This window comes from Pituophis catenifer, unplaced genomic scaffold (assembly GCF_029215685.1).
Source record: "Pituophis catenifer annectens isolate HBS135680 unplaced genomic scaffold, rPitCat1.0.hap2 SCAF_10, whole genome shotgun sequence".
NCBI classification, from domain to species: domain Eukaryota; kingdom Metazoa; phylum Chordata; class Lepidosauria; order Squamata; family Colubridae; genus Pituophis; species Pituophis catenifer.
In genome coordinates, this window is record NW_027256890.1 from 23,073,774 (window position 1) to 23,096,838 (window position 23,065).

General features: G+C 45.3%; 1 protein-coding gene across 1 annotated transcript in view; it reads left to right on the top strand.

The window, feature by feature from the left end:
• Window positions 1–23,065, top strand: part of LTBP3 (latent transforming growth factor beta binding protein 3) — a 50,255-nt gene that overhangs the window by 26,591 nt on the left and 599 nt on the right. The window contains exons 11-26 of the mRNA XM_070951609.1: window positions 356–448; window positions 1,874–1,999; window positions 4,095–4,226; window positions 4,873–5,001; window positions 5,778–5,897; window positions 6,752–6,874; window positions 7,370–7,492; window positions 9,170–9,289; window positions 10,593–10,721; window positions 10,814–10,975; window positions 12,559–12,642; window positions 14,525–14,653; window positions 15,770–15,907; window positions 16,713–16,874; window positions 17,954–18,031; window positions 19,809–19,940. Coding sequence (XP_070807710.1) covers window positions 356–448; window positions 1,874–1,999; window positions 4,095–4,226; window positions 4,873–5,001; window positions 5,778–5,897; window positions 6,752–6,874; window positions 7,370–7,492; window positions 9,170–9,289; window positions 10,593–10,721; window positions 10,814–10,975; window positions 12,559–12,642; window positions 14,525–14,653; window positions 15,770–15,907; window positions 16,713–16,874; window positions 17,954–18,031; window positions 19,809–19,940 — 1,980 coding nt within the window. The remainder of the gene's footprint in view (window positions 1–355; window positions 449–1,873; window positions 2,000–4,094; window positions 4,227–4,872; window positions 5,002–5,777; window positions 5,898–6,751; window positions 6,875–7,369; window positions 7,493–9,169; window positions 9,290–10,592; window positions 10,722–10,813; window positions 10,976–12,558; window positions 12,643–14,524; window positions 14,654–15,769; window positions 15,908–16,712; window positions 16,875–17,953; window positions 18,032–19,808; window positions 19,941–23,065) is intronic.

A 23,065-nucleotide genomic window follows, 5' to 3' on the forward strand; every position in this document is an offset into this window, starting at 1 on the left:
AGACAGGATAGCAATTTATCCAATATTTGAGCGGCTGCCCCAGAGTGGAGGAAGGGGGCCAAGCTATTTTCCAAAACACCTTTGAAGGCCAGACAAGGAATAATGGATGGAAACTGAACAAGGAGAGATTCAACCTGAAAATAAGAAGGAATTTTTTGACGGTGAGAGCAATTAGCTGATGGAACAGAAGTTGCCTTCGGAAGTTGTGGGAGCTGCATCCCTGGAGGCTTTCAAGAAGAGACTGGACTGCCATTTGTCAGAAATGATGTAGGGTCTCCTCCTAGGGTGGGTGGGGGGTTGGACTAGATGACCTCCAAGGTCCCTTGCAACTCTGTTCATCTATTAATCTTTGCAGTGGTGATCACGAAGCCCACCGTCGCGGTCGTGGTGAAGTACCCCGAAGAGGAGCGAATGGATGAATTTTACATGCCCCCAACTCAAGAGACAGGTAAGCACCATAGTCCCAGATCATTGTTTCCCCCATCTTCTTTTTCTGAAAAGAATTTTTTTTTCTAAAAAAAAAATACAGGTAGTCCTTGACTTACAACCGTTCATTTAGTGACTTCGAAGTTACAACGGCACTGAAAAAAGCGACTTATGACCATTTTTCACACTTATGACCATTTCACATGATTTATATTTGGATGCTTGACAGCTGACTCATAGTTATGATGGTTGCAGCATCCCGGGCTCACCCAATCCTCTTTTGCAACCTTCTCACAAGCAATATAAGTCAGTGGAGAAACCAGGCTCATACTACCATATGTGTGGACATGTGCAGAAGCCAAAAGATACTGGACTAAAATCCACAGATGGTTGGAAAAAATGATAAAAAAAAAAACACATAGATTTTAAACCAGAGATTTTTTTATTGGGGATTGTACCTGAAATATATAATAAGAGAATCGAGATATCTGATTGTGAATGTATTAACAGCAGCTAGAATTGTGTTTGCTAAAAATTGGAAAAATGAGAAAATACCAACGCAAGATAAAGTTATTAAGAAAATCATGGAATGTGCTGAAATGAGCAAATTGACATTTGAAATTAGAGAACAAGAAGATAAACAATATTATAAGATATGGGACTTATTTTATCAATGGTTAGATAAAAAAATATGGAAATGAAAGAAGATAGAGATTTTTATAATATAAGAATTGTAGAACTATATAAAATACGACATAAAGATGTATTATTATTATTAGATCGATTTAGGGTGATGAAATGAATGTTATAATATAAATTAACTCAAATCTTAGAATATTTTGTATAAAATGAGGGAAGAATAGCTACAGTCAAATAAATGATTAACGAGGATAATAAAACATAGATATATATTAGATTGATAATATAAGAATTACGTAAAATAAGGTAAACGGTAAGCTATGAATATGGTGAAGATGCACAAAAGACTAGTAACCAACCGACACATTGTGTAACTGAAGATGGTTTTATGTTTTTATGTATGTTTGTTTAAAAATAAAAAAAATTCTGAAAAAAAAAAAAGTCAGTGGAGAAACCAGATTCATTTAACGACCCCGTGGCTAATTTAAGGGCGGCAGGGATTCGCTTAACAAATGTGTCGAAACTCGCCGAACAGATTTCTCGCTTAACCAACGTTGATCGTTGTGACTGCAGGGCTGCAGCCACGGTTGTAAGCGCGAGGAAAAGTTGCAAGCCGCTTTTTTTTTTCCTAGCCCCATCGTAATGTGCAACGGTCGTTAAAGCGAGTCGAGAATGATCTGTGTGTAGGTTTCTTGTCGTTTGGCACTTTGGGGCTGGGTGTGAAGACTCGGCGTTGAGTTGTTCAATCGATGGAACGATTTGTGGCTGTGTCCAATGATTTTTTTCTCTTTCCCCCCCCCCCATGCAGAGGTGGACATTTGCAAGTTGAACCGTAACATCTGTAGCCACGGTGAGTGCATCCCGACCAGATCCGGATTCACCTGCCAGTGTTACCAAGGTTATCGGTGGCATCCTCAGCACAGGTATTGCGTAGGTAAGAGGCAGCTTCCTTCAAACGTTTGGGCTTGAGCAATCGGAATAGATCTGGAGGGGACCTTGGAGGTCTTCTAGTCCAACCCCCTGCTCAAGCAGGAGACCTTCCACCGTGCTCTAAAGACCTTTTTATTTCACCAGGCGGGCCTGGCTTAACTTTCTCCCTCTTTTTAAACAATTTTAATATTTTAATAATTTTAATATTTTTAATCCTCAAAGTTTAAATCCGTTTTAAATTGATTGGGGTTTTAATCTGTCTGGGCCAAATTATTTAATTCGATTTTATTTCTGTTTTTTAAATTTTGTATCTATGTATTTTATTGTTGGCTGTTCACCGTCCTGAGTCCTTCGGGAGTAGGGCAGTGTACAAATCAAATAAAAGCAAAAGTAAAAAAGACCCTATACCAGTGATGGCTAACCTTTTTGCTATCACGTGCCAGGAGTGGGGGGGGGGGTTTTGTGCCCACATCCATAATTCTATGCGCCCTCCCCCCCCCCACGCTCCTGGCACACGATGGCATGGTAGACCTGTTTTTTGCTCTCTCCAAACCCCAGAGCCTTTCTAGGAGTCTGGGGAGGGCGAAAATGGCCCCCCGCCCCCCCTGGAGGCCAAAAACAGCCCGTTTGCCAATTTCCAGTGGGACCAGAAGGCCCATTTTTGCTCTTCCCCAAACCTCCAGAGCCTTTCTAGGAATCTGGGGAGGGCAAAAATGGCCTCCCCTCCCCCGGAGGCCAGAAACGGCCCATTTGCCAACTTCTGCTCCGTTTCTGGCCTCCTGAGGGCCTCTGGGGGATGTGGAAGGCCATTTTCGCCCTCCCGAGACTCCTAGAAAGGCTCTGGAGGCTGGGGAGAGAGACCAGTACGCTCCCATTGAGAGGGGCTTCTCAGGGTGCTGTCGGTCAAACAGTGTCGACTGGCGGCCCCCAGGGGGAGAGCCTTCTCGGGGGGGGGCACCTGCCATCTGGAACGAGCTCCCCCCGGAGATACGGAGGATCCCGGATCTGCGCGCTTTCCGCCGTGCCCTCAAAACATTCCTATTCCAGCAGGCTGGTCTGGCCTAACTTCCCTTTTAAATTGCTATTTTTAAATTTGTCTGATAAATTGGGGTGTTTTAAATTTGTTTTGGGCCAAAGTATTTAATGTATTTTAAATGGTTTTTAACGTTTGTACTATGTGTATTTTATCTTTTGGCTGTTCACCGCCCTGAGTCCTTCAGGAGTAGGGTGGTATATAAATTTAATTAAATAATAATAATAATAATAATAATAATAATAATAATAATAATAATGCCTTCCCCACCACCAACCCCTGAGATCCTCCGGAGGCAGGAAACAGCCTGTTTCCCTACTTCTGGTGGGCCCAGAAGGCCCAAAAATCAGCTGGCCGGCGCGCGCATGCATGCCAGAGCTGAGCTCGCGTGCCCACCGATATGGCTATAGGTTTGCCATCACGGCCCTATACCATTTCAATCAACCAACCAACCAATCAATCAATCAGAATAGAGCTGGAAGGGACCTTGGAGGTCAACTAGTCCAACCCCTGCTCAAGAAGGAGAGCCTATGCCATTCCAGACAGGTGACCGTCCCGTCTTTTCTTAAAAATTTCCAGTAATGGAGCACCCATAACTTCTGGAGGCAAGCAGTTCCACTGGTTAATTGTTCTCACTGTTAGGAAGTTTCTGCTAAATTCCAGGTTTCTTTGATTAGTTTTCAACGTTTTGTTTCTTGTCCTGCCTTCTGGTGCTTTGGAGAATAGCTTGACCCCCTCCTCTTAGTGGCGGCCCCTCAAACATTGGGAGGCTGCTATCATGTCACCTCTAATTCTTCTTTTCTTTAGACTAGCCAAACCCTTCCTATGTTTTAGTCTCCAGGCCTTTTGATCCTCTTAGTTGCTCTTCTCTGCACTTTTATCCAAAGTCTCGACGTCTTTTTTTGTAACGTAAGGTTGGACTAGAAGATTTCCAAGACTTCCCTTCCAATTCATTCTGTTATTCTGAAGAACAACAGAACTGAACCGAAGAAGCTCCTGGGATAAGAAGCAAAACATTTTCAATGGAAAAAGAAACTTTGTGATTCCTGCCCTTTCTGCTCCCTAGACGTAAACGAGTGTGAATTGGAGCTGTGCGGCAACGGCAAAGGCGTCTGCATGAACACTGGCGGGTCGTACAATTGCCACTGCAACCGAGGCTACCAGCTGAAAGTACAGAAGGGGGTCAGATCCTGCACAGGTAAGACTTGGATGGATGGGTGGGTGGGTGGGTGGATGGATGGAAGGAAGGAAGGAGGGAGGGAGGGAGGGAAGGAGGAAGGAAGGAAGGAAGGAAGGAAGGAAGGAAGGAAGGAAGGAACGATGGATGGATGAATTGATGGATGGAAGAAAGGAAGGAAGGGACGATGGATGGATGAATTGATAGATGGATAGAAGGAAGGAAGGAAGGAAGGAAGGAAGGAAGGAAGGAAGGAAGGAAGGAAGGAAGGAAGGAACGATGGATGGATGAATTGATAGATGGATGGATGGATGGAAGGGTTGGTTGGTGGGTGGGTAAATGGAAGGATGGAAGGAAGGATGGGTGGGTGGGTGGGTAGATGGAAGGATGGATGGATGGAAGGAAGGAAGGACGGAAGGACGGACGGACAGTAGCAATAGCCCTTAGACTTATATAATGCTTCACAGTGCATTACAGCCCTCTCTAAGCAGTTTACAGAGTCAGCCACTTGCCCCCCAACAATCTGGTTCTACCGACCTCAGAAGGATGGAAGGCTGAGTCAACCTCGAGCTGCTCAGGATCAAACTCTTGGCAGTTGGCAGAGTCGCCTGCAATATTGCATCCTTTGTTCAACCTTTTGCCTCCTCCTCCTCCCCCCCCCAATTAGATATCGATGAATGTGCCCGGCCCAACATCTGCGGAGACGGCGGTTCCTGCATCAACTTCCCAGGACACTACAAATGTGACTGCCATCCCGGATATCGGCTGAAGCCCTCCCGGCAGCCGCTGTGTGAGGGTACGGAGTGGGGAGCCAGGTTGGGGAATGCCCAAGTCTGTGGGGTGTCCTTTCTGTGCTTGATGGTTTTTCTTGCAGACGTCAAACTACCAAACTAGGGAACACCATCAGTGTTGATGCTACAGTGATGCACTGATCAGTGTCAATGCGCTGATGCTCTTACCTAGTTTGGTAATGAAACGTCTGCAAGGAAATAATTAAGCTCAGAAATCACTAAGGACCCCATAGTTCTCCTCCTCCTCCCTTCTGCAAACTCCCCTCCCTTCTAGCTCTGATGATGTTACCTAGTTGGGTCATAAAATGTCTAAGAAAACCACCAAGCTCAGAAAACACTGAGGACCCCACAGTTCTCCTCCTCCTCCTCCTCTTCCAACCCCCCTCCCTTCCAGCACTGATGATGTAACATAGTTTGGTACTGAAACATCTTTAAGGAAATAATTAAGCTCAGAGAGCAGCAAGGACATCACAATTGTCCTCCTCTTCCTCCTTTTTAACTTTTTTCAGCGCCGTTATAACTTTGAACGGTCGCTAAATGAATTGCTGTAAGCCGAGGACTCCCCGTATCTTCAAAAATGTCTCTGAAATGTCACCCAGGTTTTCTCTTCTCCTTGGGGGAAAAAATGCCCAAAGCAACGTATTTTTTTTTTTCACCAAATGGAAATGGGTGGAGAAAAAACCCCCAATGAAGTAAAAAATGAGTTTTGCTACGTTAAGAGTTTCAGCGTCACCGAGGCATTTTTCTTTTCCTTTTTTTTAAAAAATTATTTGCCTTTCAGATGTCGACGAGTGTCTTGATCCTGGAACTTGCCCTGAGGGGAGATGTGAAAATAAACCTGGCAGTTATAAATGTATCCCGTGCCAGCCAGGCTTCCGGGCCCAAAATGGCATCTGTTATGGTAAGACTTGCTGCAACTGCCTTTCAGCTTTAGGAAGATTGTCAGACTTTATGGTTGGAGTTTTTTTTTTTTTTTTTTTTTTTAAAGAGTTAAGTGTCTAGTCCTCATGACAAAAAAAAATTACCACATTTTATAGTTGTTGTTTTTTTTAAAAAGAGTTAAGCATCTAGTCCTCGTGATTAAAAACGCCAGACGCTCTGGTTGATTTTAAAAAGAGTCTAGTCCACATGACTTAAAAAAAATGGTTGTTTTAAAAAGGGTGTAACCCTTGTGAGGGAAATATATCATAAGACTTTATCATTGTTTATTTGTTTAAGAAGAGTTACCGTAAGTGTCTAGCCCTCATGATGAAAAAAAAATTACCAGATTTTATGGTTGTTTTTAAAAAGAGTCTAGTCCTTATGACTTTAAAAAAATCATTAGACTTTATGGTTGTTTTAAAAAGGGCGTAAACCCTCATGAGGGAAATATATCATAAGACTTTATCATTGTTTATTTTTTTAAAAAGAGTTACCATAAGTGCCTAGTCCTCATGATGAAAAAAATTTACCAGATTTTATGGTTGTTTTTAAAAAGAGTCTCTAGTCCTCATGACTTAAAAAAAAAATATCGTTAGACTTTATGGTTGTTTTAAAAAGAGCATAACCCTTGTGAGTGAAAAATATTGTAAGACTTTATCGTGGTTGTTTATTTTTATTTTTTTAAAAAAGAGTTAAGTGTCTAGTCCTCATGATGAAAAAAAGGTTTGGATTCCATGGCGGTTGTGGAAGGCCTCCGAGGTCTCTTCTAGCCTGACGATTCTATAGGGCCCAAGCCTCGAAATAGCTCATTGTTTTATTTTCTCCCCGCTCCAGATGTGGACGAGTGCGCCGAGGATGTATCCTGCAAACACGGCTGGTGCGAGAACATGGCTGGCTCCTTCCGCTGTTCCTGCGGTGAAGGCTTCACGCCTGCCGCTGATTTCCGCAGCTGCGTCGGTAAATTCCTCTCCGTGCCCCATGCAGAAAAACTCCACTCGGTCCATTGGGAAAAAAAGTAAAATTCAAAATTTTAAAATCAAAAGAATGCCTTAGTAAATAAAATTTTAAAACTCCTGAGAAAACCTCTTCAGGAAGGAGTTAGCCGTGCGTCGGCCGTCTTCACCGGAAGACCCAGAAAACCCAGCTCAGTCCACGTTGTTAAGAGTTTGGTGTTTGGCACTAAACTGGCAGCCTCAGCATCCTGGCCTCCCTCACAGGGCTGTCGGGAAGAAAGATGTTGGCCTGAACAGAAATGGCCCAGATCCTGAACTGTGGGCAACTCATGAAGTCGAGACTCAAATTTTCTCCTGCATCATTAAGATTTCCTTGGTCTTCTTCGGGGGGGGGGGGGGGGGGGCATTGACTACAATTCCTATCCTCCCCAGCCATGATGGGCAAAGGATTATGGAAGCAGTAGTAGTTCCCCCCCCCCCTTTTCTCCTCTTCCTGCAGATGTCAACGAGTGCCAGAACGGTTCGCTGTGTGCCCACGGAGTTTGTGTGAACACACTGGGGTCCTTCAAGTGTCAGTGTCCGGCGGGTTTCCAGGCAGTGAAGGATGGGCCACGCTGCAAGGGTGAGAAAGGGAAACCGAGGGTCTTGTATAAACTCCTGAGAAGCGGGGAAAGAGAACTTTTGACCATGTGCAGAAGGCTTCTCTGCCTGTGTTTGCCATGCCTCTGAAGCCATCGGTTATTACATGAATAAAATTTGGGCCAGCGCCTTTGTTGAAAAAAATAAATAAATAGGATGCAAGATTTTGTGCATGGGGTTGAGTCAGTGTTTCTCCAAGTTTAGGAACACTAAGGTATGTGGACTTCGACTCCCAGAATTCCCCAGCCTGGGGGATACTGGGAGTTGAAGTCTTAGTGATGCGAAGGTTGAAACACACTGCATTAAGTTGTCTATTCTTTTAAGATCAGGGGAAAGGGCTGTGTGTGAACGTACATGTGTATATCCAGAAGGTTTAAATACAGACAGGATACAGGCAGCCCAAGCCACTGCAACAGGCAGCAAACCTCACAATCCCTCACACTGATGGCATTATGTAATCGGGTAATAAGACGTTTACAGGCAAATCACCAAGGACCCCAAGGATTAAAATGCTCGATCACAGCCACATTTCAGCTCCCAAATCTATTTAAATATTCTGTTCTGATCCAAACAGAGAGACAAATGATAGATGGGATGGGATGGGATGGGATGGGATGGGATGGGATGGGATGGGATGGGATGGGATGGGATGGGATGGGATGGGATGGGATGGGATGGGATGGGATGGGATGGGATGGGATGGGATGGATGAATAGATAGATAGATAGATAGATAGATAGATAGATAGATAGATAGATAATTAAATAATTAATACTACAAATGATAGATAGATAGACAGACAGACATGGATGGATTGATGGATGGATGGATAGATATGGAATCGATGATTAATACTAGAAATGATAGATAGGCAGATGATAGATAGATAGATAGATAGATAGATAGATAGATAGATAGATAGATAATACTACAAATGATAGACGGACAGACAGACGATGATGGATGGATGGATGGATAGATATGGATGGATGATTAATACTAGAAATGATAGACAGATGATGGATGGATGGATGGATAGATAGATAGATAGATTAATACTAGAAATGATAGACAGACAGATGATGGATGGATAGATAGATAGATAGATAGATAGATAGATAGATAGATTAATACTAGAAATGATAGACAGAGATGATGGATGGATGGATGGATGGATGGATGGATGGATGGATGGATGGATAGATAGATAGATAGATAGATAGATAGATAGATAGATAGATAGATGATTAATACTACAAATGATAGACAGACAGATGATGATGGATGGATGGATGGATGGATGGATGATTAATACTAGAAATGATAGTCAGACAGATGATGGATAGATAGATAGAGACAGACAGACGATGGATGGATGGATGGATGGATGGATGGATGGATGGATGATAGAGAGAGACAGACAGACAGATACAGATGAATAAAGATGGATAAGATAGTGGGCAGATAGACAGATTGATTTGGGGACTGAGATGTGGCTATGACTGACCATTCTAGCAAGTAGCATAAGACATAACAATGCCAATTAACCATGTGCAGAGTTCTCTGTCATTTCCTGAGGATAAATCCTGACCGGCTTTATAACTGCACCTGTCAATTTTTATTTTATTATATTTCATTCAACACTTTCTGCCCTGTCCAGATGTGAATGAATGCGAGTTTCCCGCCGCCTGCATTGGGGGCGAGTGTGTAAACACCGTGGGCTCCTACCAGTGTCTTTGCCGGACGGGATACCAGTTGGAAAGGAATAGAAAGTGCCAAGGTTTGTGTGTCTTGAGTATGTATGTGTGAGCGAGCTCTCCTCCCATCTCCCTTGCCAACAAGTTGGGGCTCACAAGGGAACCCCGTGTTTTTGCAGAAGGGGCATCTGAGCCGTGAACCCGTGCCAAGCTCACCTGTTAGGACCCAGGTGGTTGTTGTGGACCGCCAGTGGCCAGCAGAGCTGGCAGCAGAGTCCGACAGTGAGGAGGTTGGGGAGGAACGTGGGCCAGTCCTGGAGTCTGGGGAAGGCTCGGACAAGGGGTCTGAGTCGGAGGCAGAGAGGGAGCCAAGGCCATCTGGTAGTTCTTTCCTGCCTCCGGAGTCTGACATCAGCAAGGCAGAAGAACAGCGGGAACCTGTTCCCAGTGTGTGCATGCGCAGAGCTGCCAGAAGACAGGAACAATTGAGGAAATGGGGTCAATTTAGGAGTAAGGCTTGGAGATGATTGGCCCCTCCCATAAGACATAAAAGAGAAGCGAACGGGACGTGAGCTTTTGCAGGAAGCAATTAGTTAATCTGGTCGGTAAAAGCTTTGGGAAAGCTCTGTTTGACTCTGTGCTAAGTTTGGCCTTGCCCTGCGCATGGCAATTAGTTCTCTGGCAGCATTCCAAGGGAGATAAGGTGGGTGTTTGTAAACACTCCCCTGAAAGACTGTTTGAGAAGCCTTTCGGACTGGGAAGGACAATAATTCACAGCCGTATGGATTAAAGAGGTTTGCCAGGACAAACGGGTGGCACACCGAGCCATATCAGTGAGCATGCAAGTGTTGCCCTAGCTCAGCGCTGGCCAGCTGATTTTCGGGCCTTCCAGGCCCACCGGAAGTCAGCAAATGGGCCATTTCCAGCCTCCGGGGGGATGGGGAAGACTGTTTTTGCCCTCCCCAGGCTCCAAGAAAGCATCTGGAGCCTGGGAAGAGTGAAAAACGGGCCTACTGGACCCACCGTGCCATCGAGTGCCAAAAGCGGGGGGAGCGCAGGGGTGTCACACGCATATGCGGGGGGGGGCGGGGCGCACTGAATTATGGGTGTGGGCACGCGTGGGTGCGACCCCAACTTTTGGCACACGACGGCAAAAAGGCTAGCCATCACTGACATAGAGCCAGGACAATTGCGGGGCCACCCGCAATTTCTACTAAATACCACCTCTGATGACATCACCTATTCCCCATGGATGATCCATTCTATGTGCCAGGATCAGTTGGGGTTTGTACAAATCTTTCCATAAATTTTGGGGTGGTAGTGGGGATCAAGAGGTCTGAGAGCGCCCATTTTCCCTGGCACAAACACCCACGTATGCCTCCCCAGACATCGATGAGTGCGCGCGAGATCCTGACCTCTGCCAGCCCCACGGGGCGTGCGAGAACACCGCGGGCTCCTTCGTGTGCGTGTGTGACGAGGGATTCACGCTTGCCAAAGACCAGCAGAGTTGCGAAGGTAAGCGGATTGTGTGATGAGGTGGGAGTGCGGACACACCTGAGGGTGGGAGAAATTCCTGAGAATGACGGCCGGTGACGTTTTCTCCGCAGAGCTGCCCCACCATAAAAAGGAGTGTTACCTGAACTTCGATGACAGCGTGTTTTGTGATAGCGTGCTCGCCACCAATGTGTCTCGTCAGGAGTGCTGTTGCTCCCTCGGGGCCGGCTGGGGAGATCATTGCGAGATCTATCCGTGTCCCGTTCTCAACTCAAGTAAGTTCTAAATCTCCTGTGTCCGATTCTCATTAAGTTGGAAAGCTATCCTTGTTCCAAACTCAGCTTGAGACAGAATCGAATAGAATCACAGAGTTGGAAGGGACCTTGGAGGTCTTCTAGTCCAACCCCCTGCTTAGGCAGGAAACCCTACACTGCTTCAGACAAGTGGTTATCCAACCTCTTCTCAAAAACTTCCATTGTTAGAGCATTCACAACTTCTGCAGGCAAGTTGTTCCACTGATTAATTGTTCTAACTGTCAGGAAATTCCTCATTAGTTCTTTTCTTTTCTTTTCTTTTCTTTTTTTTTTTGTAAAATGTTTTTTTATTTTTTTAAAAACATAAACATAAAATACGTCTTTTTAGAACGAAGCATTGATTCGATCATAAATTGGTACAATCACAAATTCATCTTTAACAACAACTCATCTCCACTAATCATCATCTTATAAAAATAATAATAAAAAAATAAAACAGAGGGGGGAAAAACAGCTCACAATAACTCGCTCAAAACAGTTACCTTTCTGTTTTTTCACCTCAGATCTTAATTTCCAAATAACACAATTTAATGTTTTACACAGTTGTTTCCCTAAATTCTATTTATTTTATACCATTATCGAAGAACCCGTTACTTAAATCTTTAAATCCTAACTCAATATCGTTTCATTATCTTTTCTTTTTATTTAGATGAATGTATCTTAAAAATATAAATCATTACTATTATCATAAACAATATCTTAACTATCACTCACAACAAATCATCTTCATTGCTGTTTATCTCAACATAATCATCCTAATTTTACTAGTAATCACAACATAATCATCTTTAATTGTTTATCCCAGCACATCATCTTCATTTTAATCCTCATCTCTTACTTTTAATCCCAACATAATCATTTTTATTTTTACTATTGAACCCAGCATAATCATTTATTTTTACTGTTATTCCCAGCAAGATCATCAGGAAATTCCTCCTTAGTTCTATGTAGCTTCTCTCCTTGATTAGTTTCCACCCGTTACTTCTTGTCCTGCCCTCAGGTGCTTTGGAGAATAGCTTGACTCCCTCTTCCTTGTGGCAGCCTCTCAAATATTGGAAGACTGCTCTCATGTCTCCCCTAGTCCTTCTTTTCGTTAAGTTAGACATACCCAGAATGAGAGAATAAAAGTTGGAAGGGACCTTTGGAGATCTTCTAGACCAGCCCGATACAATTTCAGACGAATGGTTGTCCAATCTCTTCTTAAAAACCTCCAGTGTTGGGGCATCCATAACTTCTGAAGAGCACAGTGGTTATCAATCAGAGTAGAGCTGGGAGGGGACCCTGGAGGTCTTCTAGTCCAACTCCCTGCTCAAGCAGGAATGCCTATATAGCAGAGGTCTTCAACCTTGGCAGCTTGAAGACTGGTGGACTTCAACTCCATTGCTGTCCACCAGTCTTCAACTGGTGGAAGTTGAAGACTGGTGGACTTCAACTCCATTGAAGTCCACCAGTCTTCAAGCTGCCAAGTTTGAAGACCTCTGCTATATACTATTCCAGAATCATGATTTGAGTTTCCCCTGTCTCTTCTTCCTTCCCTGGACCAGTTGAGTTCCACACTTTGTGCCCAGACGGAAAAGGGTTCATCCTGGATGAGAGCATCCTGAACTACGGCATCCCAACGCATCGAGGTGAGTTTTGGGGTGCTCGGTCCTGAAGTACGGAGGGTGGAGGCCTTTTGAGGTGGCCTTGATGGGAGCAGAGGGAGGGTGTCACAGCAGCATCTCTCTCCGGCACAGGATATTCTGACCTAGGCCCCCTTAACAAGCAGGAGGCAGGAATTACTGGCAAAACCTCTTTTTATTTACACGACTGTGAATTACGTTCATTCACAGTCAGCAAGGTTTGTCTAAGCAGTTTTTCAAAGGAATATTTCTCAACACCAACCTTATCTCGCTTGGCAAGCTGCCACGTAACTTGTTTCCAACCGCAGTACAAGGCCAAACTTGGCACAGAGTCACGGAATGAACAAATTGTTTCCTGCAAAAGCCCACTCCTTGTTCGCTCCTCTTTTGTTTCCTATGGGAGGGGCCAATCATCTCCAAGATGTGGCTTTACTCCTGAGTCGACCCTGCTTTCTGAGTTGTTCTTGTCTTCTGGCAGCTCTGGACATGCACACACTGGGAACGGGCTCCAGCTGTTCCTCTGCCTCGCTGCTGTCTTATCTCCTTCTCTGCCTCCGACTCAGAGCCCTCGTCCAAGCTTTCCTGAGCCCCCCCCAGGACTGGCCCACATTCCTCCCCAACTTCCTGCACTGTCCGAACTCTGCTGCCAGCTCCGCTGGCCGCCGGCGGGCCACAACACAGGGCCTGGGAAGGCGAATTGTCCTCTTGACCAGTCTCCCCCCTCCTCCCCCTCTGAAGCTGGACAAAGGGGGGCGGCTGTAGGTCTTGAGGTCTTCTCAGCGTGGCCCTCAAAGCAGGATGAGGGGATGGTTACATCTCGGGGTGGCCATGCAACCCCCTGTGCTATTTTGGTAATGTGGAGTTTTGTTGAATGGCCTTCTTTTTCTCCTTCCATCTCTTTCTCCTTCTCTTCCTTCTCTTCCTTCTCCTTCCATTCTTCTTTTTTGCCTCTGGCATCACTTTTTTCTTCTCTTCTTCCTTTCCTTCTGTTTTTCCTCCTCCATCTGCTCTCCCTTCTTCTTTCTCCTCTTTTCTTGTTTCCCATCTCTTCATCTTTCTTCTTCTTCCTTCTCCACCTTTGACTTTTTTCTCCCTTCCTTCTTGCTTTTCCTTCTCTTTTCTGGTTTTCCATCTCTGTCTTTTTCCTTCTCCACCTTCATATTTTTTTTTACTTTCTCCTTTTCCTCCTTTTCCTCCTCTTTCCTTCTCCTCTTTGTCCTCCTCTTCCTACTCCTCCTTCATCTTCATCTCTTTCTTCTTTTCCCTCTCCTCTTCCTGTTTTCCATCTTTTCATATCTTCTTCCTCCTCCTCCACCTTCATCTCTTTTATTCTCTTCTTCCTTTCCTCGTCCTCCTCTTTGTCGTCCTCTTCCTGCTTCTCCTCCTCCATCATCTCTTCTTCATTTCTTTCTTTCTCTTCCTCCCCTGCCTTCCATCTCTTCCTCTTTCTTCCTCCTTCTCCTTCTCTTTGTCCCTGCTCCTCCTCCTCCATCACCTCTTCTTTGTTCCTTTCTTTCTCTTCCTCTTCTGCCTTCCATCTCTTCTTCTTTCTTCCTCCTCCTCTTTGTCCTCCTCTTACTGCTCCTCCTCCATCACCTCTTCTTCGTTCCTTTCTCTCTCCCACCTTCCATCTCTTCATCTTTTTTCCTCCTTCTCCTCTTTGTCCTCCTCTTCCTGCTCCTCCTCCTCCATCACCTCTCCTTCGTTCCTTTCTTTCTCTTCCTCCCCTGCCTTCCATCTTTCTTCCTCTTTCTTCCTCCTTCTCCTCCTCTTCTTTGTCCTCCTCTTCCTGCTCCTCCTCCTCCATCACCTCTCCTTCATTCCTTTTTTTCTCTTCCTCCCCTGCCTTCCATCTTTCTTCCTCTTTCTTGTTCCCTCTCCTCTCCAGACATCGACGAGTGCTCCCTGTTTGGCGAAGAGATCTGCAAGGAAGGGAAATGTGTGAACACCCAGCCAGGCTACGAATGTTACTGCAAGCAGGGCTTCTACTACGACGCCAACCTCTTGGAGTGTGTCGGTAGGAAGGGAAGCCCAGCACGGGGAGTAATTTTGACCTCTGAGTAGCAACAGAGGAAGAGTCAGGCCTCCAGAGCTGACTTACCATTCAGAAACGGGAGGGGAAGAGGATTGGTAAATACCCAAGGAGCGAGCATGCTGAGGAATGCATGTGAGCCACCTTATTTTTATTTTATTTATTTGTCAAGCATGTACAAGATAACAGATATAAGTATAAACATGAATATGAGCACAGGAAATGGATACGAATAAAAGGAGACATTAGGACAGGGACGGAAGGCACACTGGTGCGCTTATGCACGCCCCTTACAAGACCTCTTAGGAATGGGGTGAGGTCAACAGTAGACAGTCTAAGGTTAAACTTATGGGAGTTTAGAGATGTAACCACAGAGTCAGGGAGTGCATTCCAGGTCTTGACCACTCTGTTGCTGAAGTCATATTTCCTGCAATCGAGTTTGGAGCGTTTTACCTTGAGTTTGTATCTATTGTGTGCCCGTGTATTGTTGCGGTTGAAGCTGAAGTAGTCATTGACAGGTAGGACGTTGTAGCAGATAATTTTGTGCGCTACGCTTAAGTCGGACCGAAGGCGGTGTAGTTACTAATAGGTTGTCCAAGCCCAAAATTTCAAACCTGGTGGCCTAAGGTATTCTGTTGCGAGCAGAGGAGTGGAGGACTCTTCTCGTGAAATATTTCTGGACACGCTCAATTGTATTCATGTCCAATATACAGTGTGGCTTCCAGGCAGACGAGCTGTATTCGAGAATTGGTCTAGCAAAGGTTTTGCATGCCCTAGTTTGCAGTACAATGTTACCGGAGAAGAAGCTTTGCAAAATTAGGTTAACAACTTTTAATGCTGTTGCCTGAGAAAGTTGTGATGGTCGTTAAGTGTGAAAAGTGGTCGTCATTCACATTTTCCAGTGCCGTTGTAACTCCGAAGGGTCACTAAATGAATGGTTGTAAGCCGAGGATTACCTGAAATTCTAAAGGAGAAAGATAGTGTAATTCTAACTTGAGGCCTTGGGAATTAGTCAGTCGGGATTGCAGGTTTTTTCTCTTCTGTCAATCTGGAGATTCCTGGCTGGGAGTTCCTACTCACAGTCTTCTGTTCCCATCCTAGATGTGGATGAGTGTTTGGACGAGTCCAATTGTGTGAACGGACGCTGCGAAAACACTCGGGGCAGCTTCCGCTGTGCCTGCCCGGCCTCCACCACGTACGATCCGGCCCAGAAGAAATGCGTTCCGACCAGCAAAATTGGTGAGCGCTTGCGAGATTTCTTAAGGGAGGGTTTCTCAACCACAAGACACTTTAAGAGGGGTGGACTTCAACTCCCAGAATTCCCCACTCAGTATTTCGGTATTTTTTTCCTTCCTTCCTTCTTTCCTTCCTTCCTTCCATTTTTCCCTCTTTCCTTCTCATTCCCATCTCCTTCCTTCCTTCCTTCCTTCTTTCCCTCCTTCTCATTCCAATCTCTTTCCTTCCTCCCCCCTTCCTCCCTTCCTTCCTTCTTTCCCTCCTTCTCATTCCCATCTCATTCCTTCCTCCCTCCCTCCCTTCCATCCACCTTCCTTCCTTCTTTCCCTCCTTCCTTCTCATTCCCATCTCCTTCCTTCCTCCCTTCCTCCCTCCCTTCTTCCATCCACCTTCCTTCTTTCCCTCCTTCCTTCTCATTCCAATCTTCTTCCTTCCTTCCTCCCTCCGTCCCTTCCTTCCTCCCTCCCTCTCTTCTTTCCCTCCTTCTCATTCCCATCCTCCCTCCCTCCCTTCCATCCACCTTCCTTCCTTCTTTCCCTCCTTCCTTCTCATTCCAATCTTCTTCCTTCCTCCTTCCCTCCCTCTCTTCTTTCCCTCCTTCTCATTCCCATCTCCTTCCTCCCTCCCTCCCTCCCTCCCTCCCTCCCCCCTTCCTTCTTTTCTCTTCTTTCTCTTTTTCCAAAAGTTGGATTGCCTACAAACCAAAGCCACAGTCTGGCCCAAAAAGGTCCCCAGGTCTCACCCTGTTGAATTTCTAGCCCCTCTCCCTCATTTCTCTTCTCTTCTCCCCTCCATCCCTTCCCTACAGACAAAGTGACCGATCGACGGGACGTCTGCTGGCAACTCCGGGGGGAAGACGGGATGTGCTCATCACCGTTCGGTGGCCAACAGTTGACGTACGAGGAGTGCTGCTGCCGTCACGGCAAAGGGTGGGGTTACCAGTGCCACGCCTGCCCGCCACGCAGCCCAGGTAACAGAGCATTCTGGGAAGACTGGCATCTCTCGCCCTTCCTTTTTGGCGCCACCTCTGTTTTTCAAAGTTTGGTCCTTCTAAGGTGTGGGAAGTTCTCCAAAGATGGGCTGATTAGAAAGATTGAAATCCTAGCCAAATCTTTTTTCCAAAAATCAGGATTGAAATTTGGGAGCCGAAGGGTCTTTAGAGCATGTGCAGAGTTCTCTTACCTTTCTTACACACTTGGAAGCGGGGAAGATACATTTTCAAGAAAGCTCCAACTGCAGCATCCTTCTTTGTGCCTGAAGGGTGTGTTTGAGAACATTTGAGCCAGTTTGCTCTAGCGGTTAAGGCACCAGGCTAGAAACCAGGAGACGGAGAGTTCTAGTTCTGCCTTAGACGTGAAAAATAGCTGGTGGTGAAGACGTCAGACTAGAAATCAGGACTCCGTGAGTTCTAGTCCTGCCTTAGCCATGAAAGCCGGCTGGTTGACTTTTGGCCAATCCCCAGCAGACGGTGAATTCTAGTCCCGCCTTAGCCATGAAAGCCAGCTGGGTAACTTTGGGCCAATCACCAGGCAAATGTGAGTTCTAGTCCCGCCTTACGCTTGAAAGTCGGCTGGGTGACTTTGGGCCAATCACCAGGCGAAGGTGAGTTCTAGTCCCGCCTTAGCCATGAAAGCCAGCTGGGTAACTTTGGGCCAATCACCAGGCAAATGTGAGTTCTAGTCCCGCCTTACGCCTGAAAGCCGGCTGAGTGACTTTGGGCCAATCACCAGGCGAAGGTGAGTTCTAGTCCTGCCTTATGCCTGAAAGCCGGCTGAGTGAATTTGGGCCAGTCCCTTTCTCAGCCCTACCCACCTCACAGGGTTGTTGTTGTGGGGGGAAAATAGGAGGGAGAAGGAGTTATAAATATATTCAGCACCCTGAATTATTTATAAAAAAAAATAATAAAAGGTGGGATAAAAATAAATAAATCTTGTGGGCACTCTCACAAAAGGGCTCTTCTGCTTCTGTGCCAGCTCGGGGCTTCTGCCCATTTCCGGAAGAGTAACCTCTGGGGACAGGATGGTGACCATTTCTCTCTTCCCCACCCAGGTTCCAACTGCCAATCTGCTCCAAGCGAAAGCAATTCTTTCTGGGACTTCAGTACCCCGTTCGGGGAGGTGCATAAAGGTGAGCCGAAGTGGGGAAGCAGAGCTCACCTGCATCGCTAATGTCATTGACTGCGGAACTCCCTGCCACAAGACGGAGGAAGGATGCCCAAGAGCCTCGATTGGGCAAAGCTCTGCAGGGCAGTTTGCCAATAATGCTTGCTGGGTTTTCCTTCTAGGATTTTTGCCCCTTCCGTCCAGTGTCTGGGAGATATCGGGGGAAAGAGTACCACTCAGGGCACCTCGGGGGATTTAGCTCTCTAGAAGGGCTCCGCAGGGGCCTTTAGCCTGAGCTAAGTGTCTCTTCTGATGTTCTAAACATGGCCCGACAGGGGGCTTTCCCTGGAACTGCCAGGGGTGGGACACCCCCCCCACCCCCCCCGGGCTGGGATGGTAGCTGCACAGCTGCCGATGACAGACCAAAAGGACTCCAGAGCAGGAAGAGGGAGGTGGAAATGTGTCTGTTGTTAGCAAGTGGGGATTGTGGGTATGATCAGTCACATAAGTCTGTCTGTCCACCTACCCATACTCCTCCCTCCCTCCCTCTTCTTTTCCTTCCTTCCTTCCTCCCTTCCCCATCAATCCCTTAATCCTTCCTCCCACCTCCCTCTCTTCCTTTGATCTCTTAATCCTTCCTCCCTCCCTCTCCCTTCTTTTCCATTCTCCCTCCCTCCCTTCTTTCCTTCAAACTCCCCTTCCTTCCTTCCATCTTTCAGTCCTTCCTCCCTCCCTCCCTCCTTTTCCATCCTCTCTATCTCCCTTCCCTCCTTCCATCCCTTCTCCTACCTCCCTCTCTTCCTTTCTTTGATCTCATAATCCTTCCTTTCCTTCCTTCCTCCCTCCCATCCGTCCATCCATCCATTCATCCCTCAATCCTTCCTCCCTCTCCCTCCCTTCTTTCCTTCAAACTCCCCTTCCTTCCTTCCTTCCTTCCTTCCATCCATCCATCTTTCAGTCCATCCTTCCTTCCTCCCTCTCCCTTCTTTTCCATCCTCTCTTCCTCCCTTCCCTCCTTTCTCCCACCTCCCTCTCTTCCTTCCTTTGATCTCTTAATCCTTCCTTCCTTCCTTCTTTCCTTCCATCTTTCAATCCTTCCTCCCTCCCTCCCTCTCCCTTCTTTTCCATTCTCTCTTCCTCCCTTCCCTCCTTTCTCCCACCTCCCTCTCTTCCTTCCTTTGATCTCTTAATCCTTCCTTCCTTCTTTCCTTCCTTCTTTCCTTCCTTCCACCCTCCCATCCATCCATCCATCCCTCAATACTTCTCCCCCTTCCCTACCTTCTTTCCTTCAAACTCCCCTTCCTTCCTTCCTTCCATCCTTCCTTTCTTCCTTCCGTCCATCCATCCCTCCCTCCTTCCTTCCTCACCCTCCCTCCCTCCCTCCCATCCCCTCTTTTGTTGAAAACTAGCAAAAAGTGTCATAAACCGAGGTCCCATCAACTCGCCATAAAGTGGGTCATTTGCCAGGCACCTGAAATGTGGCCCTGGCGTTGCAGCTGTTTGTACAGTCATCCTAACTCCAGAATCCTAAGTTGCTTTCGGGAGATCCATCATAACTTCGACCAGTCACTAAGCGAGTGGTCCTAACTCGAGGACTACCTGTAACCGTTTCCTGTGTTTGCCGATGTTTATTAAATAACATTTCTGGTCTTTTTCTATTTTTGCTGGCTGAACTGACAGGAGGAAGTGTGCTTGTCCTGCTCTGGATTCAGGAATCAGGCTGGGTGTGTGCAGGAAATTACCCAGGGTCCCTTTTCCAGATGTTTGGGCCTTTTTATCACATCTGTTTCTTTTGGCTACAGAGGCCGACAGTTCAGAAGAGGATTCGGACGAATGCCGCTGCCTGAACGGGCGCTGCGTCCGCACCCAGCAGGGTTCTGTGTGCGAATGTCCCACAGGCTTCCAGCTGGACGGCACTCGCACCCGCTGCCTAGGTAAGGGGTGGGTGGGGGGCTTCCCCGCTCCTGCGCTGCCCTGATATTCTCTGCCAGAGAAACCCCTGTTGCAGCAAGTAGCTAATTTCATGCTCTCAGAATTAGGTGGAGCCTCTGGATTCAGCGCAGTCTATCTTAGGATGCCAGCAAGCAAGCAAGCTCAACCCTTAGTGACCATTCTAGTCATGGATTCATCAACTTACAATCACAACTGCCCCATTCTTTTTGCCATAATTTTGGGGCATAAAAAACAGAGTTAACAGAATTAGATAAAATTCTATTACGAACAGAGGAGAAGGCGATAAGGAAAATATATCATTATTTACTGGAGCAGGATATGTTAGAAGAGCAAGTAAAAGAAACTATGTTAATTTGGAGTAAACATTTTGGCTATAGCATCTACTTAGATAATTGGCAGGCTCTATGGAAAAGAAATATAAAAATTACTCTAGCTACTACCGTGTTTCCCCGAAAATAAGACCCTGTTTTATATTTTTTTGAACCCTGAAATAAGTGCTTGGCCTTATTTCCATGCGCTCAAAAGCCCGATTGAGCTTATTATCAGGGGAATGTCTTATTTGGGGGAAAAACAGGGTACGTATAAAGAAAATGTATACAAGATGTTCTATAGGTGGCATCTCCCACCGACAAAACTAGCAAAAATAAGCAAAAAATATTCATCAATGTGTTGGAAGCGTGAGGCAGTGCCAGGCACTTTTTATCACATGTGGTGGGAATGCCCAAAAGCTACAAAATTTTGGCACCAGATAAAACAATGGCTAGGAGAGATATTAATGCAAAATGTAAAATCAAAATCGGAATTCTTTTTACTGGGCATCATAAAGGGCAATTACAACAAGGGTACAATATATCTAATGTTACATATTCTAACAGCAGCAAGATTAGCTTTTTCACAAAAATGGAAAAATAAAGAGAATCCCATAGAAGACGAAGTATTAGCTAAAATATTAACTTGTGCGGAAATGGACAGGTTGACTCTGGAACTTAAAGGTAAGAATGAAACAGAGTGTTATGAAATCTGGAACAAATTTTATTATTGGCTGGGCAGGGGGAGGAATGCTGGGATAAAGGATTATTGATGAGTTGAATGTTTAGAAGCTTTTATGTTAGTTTTCTGTGATAGAGCTGAGGTGGCGCAGTGGTTAGAGTGCAGTACTGCAGCTACTTCAGCTGACTGCTAGTTCAGCAGATCAGCAGATCAAATCTCACCGGCTCAAGGTTGACTCAGCCTTCCATCCTTTCTGAGGTGGGTAAAATGAGGACCCAGATTTTTGGGGGCAATATGCTAATGCTAATGCAATATGCTAATATGCAATATGCTATATGCTAACTTTGCAAACCGCTTAGAGAGGGCTGTAAAGCACTATGAAGCGGTATAGAAGTCTAAATAATAATAATAATAATAATAATAATAATAATAATAATAATAATAATATAAGTAAATACAAGTATAATAATAATGAGTATAATAATATAAGTAAATACAAGTAAAGCAGACTGTGGAAGAAGAAAAACGCAGCTTGAATAATTACATCCAGAAAAGTGAAGAACCAATGATTAAGGAAGTAAATAAAGGAAGCCTTTTAAAGACAACTAAAACAAAAGCAGAATATAAGAAAGAAGTAATTGAGCAGCGAGCTGAAAATTGGAAACACAAAACTCTGCATGGCCAATACTTGAAAAGTATTGAAGGCAAAGCTGACCAGAAACTAACTTGGAACTGGTTAAGATCAGGAGTACTGAAAAAAGAAACAGAAAGCTTTATTTTGGCAGCTCAAGAACAAGCCCTAGCCACAAACTGCATGAAGGCAAAAATTCAACATGTTACCACCAACAGCAAATGCCGCTTCTGCAATGAGAAAGATGAGACAGTCGACCACCTGATCAGTGGGTGCAGCAAAATTTCACAAACTGATTACCTACAACGCCATGACCGTGTTGCTAAGATCATTCACTGGAAATTGTGCCAGAAGTTTGGATTTGAGTACAGCAAAAACCACTGGGAACATCAGGTTGAGAAAGTTTTAGAGAATGATCTTGTGGGACTTTAGGATTCAGACTGACAGGCACTTGGTCCACAACACACTTGACATAACAAAAGTTGAAAAGAAAAAAGTATGGTTCATTGACATTGCAATACCTGGTGATGCACGGATTGAAGATAAGCAGCAAGAAAAAATCACAAAGTACCGGGAATTGCAAATTGAAGTTGAGCGACTGTGGAAAAAGAAATTGTGTGTTGTCCCGATTGTAATTGGAGCCCTCGGAGCAATACCCAAAGGGCTACCCCGCTATTTAGAAATTCTAAATTTGCCGGACTTGAACATTTTGACTCTACAAAAAACCACCTTACTTGGAACAGCTTACATCCTCCGACGATACCTTAACAGTTCCTAGGTCCTTGGTTAGGACTCAAGCTGCTGAGCTATTAACCAGCCTCAAAGGCTGTGAATCTCACTAAAGATTAACCATTAATAATAATAATAATAATAGATAAGAACGAACTTGGGATTGATGTAAGCCTCACAGATGAAAGAATCTGAATGTGAGTTGAATTGTGATAAATAGTGTAGATTTGTATAGAGCAGGGGTCAGCAACCTGTGGCTCTGGAGCCGCATGTGGCTCTTCCACCCCTCTGCCGTGGCTCCCTGTCACTCAAAATACGCATCACAACCAACAATGTGCAACACTGGCAGGCACACGATTTATTGAGCTTTTCAACCCCCGGTAGGCCAACCATAGATAAATCCAAGAAAAGAAAAGTTTCAGAAGAAAACAGAACGTTTAATTCAACTACATATGCTAGTTTTGTGGCTACTGAAGAAATAGTCAGGCACGGGAAGGGTTTTTGTGGCTCCCGGTGTTTTCTTTTCTGTGGGAAACAGGTCCAAATGACTCTGAGTGTTTAAGGTATAGAGATAAGGAATTGTATTGATTGCAAGGTAAAACGTGATGAAAATGTGTAAACCGGAGACGTCACACCATGTCCAATGTTTTTAATTTGTATTATTAATAAAAAAAACTTTTTATAAAAAAAACCCTTACAATCACAACCAAGGCGGAAAACGGAAGGAGCCCCCCTTGTCCACTCCGTCATCTCTTC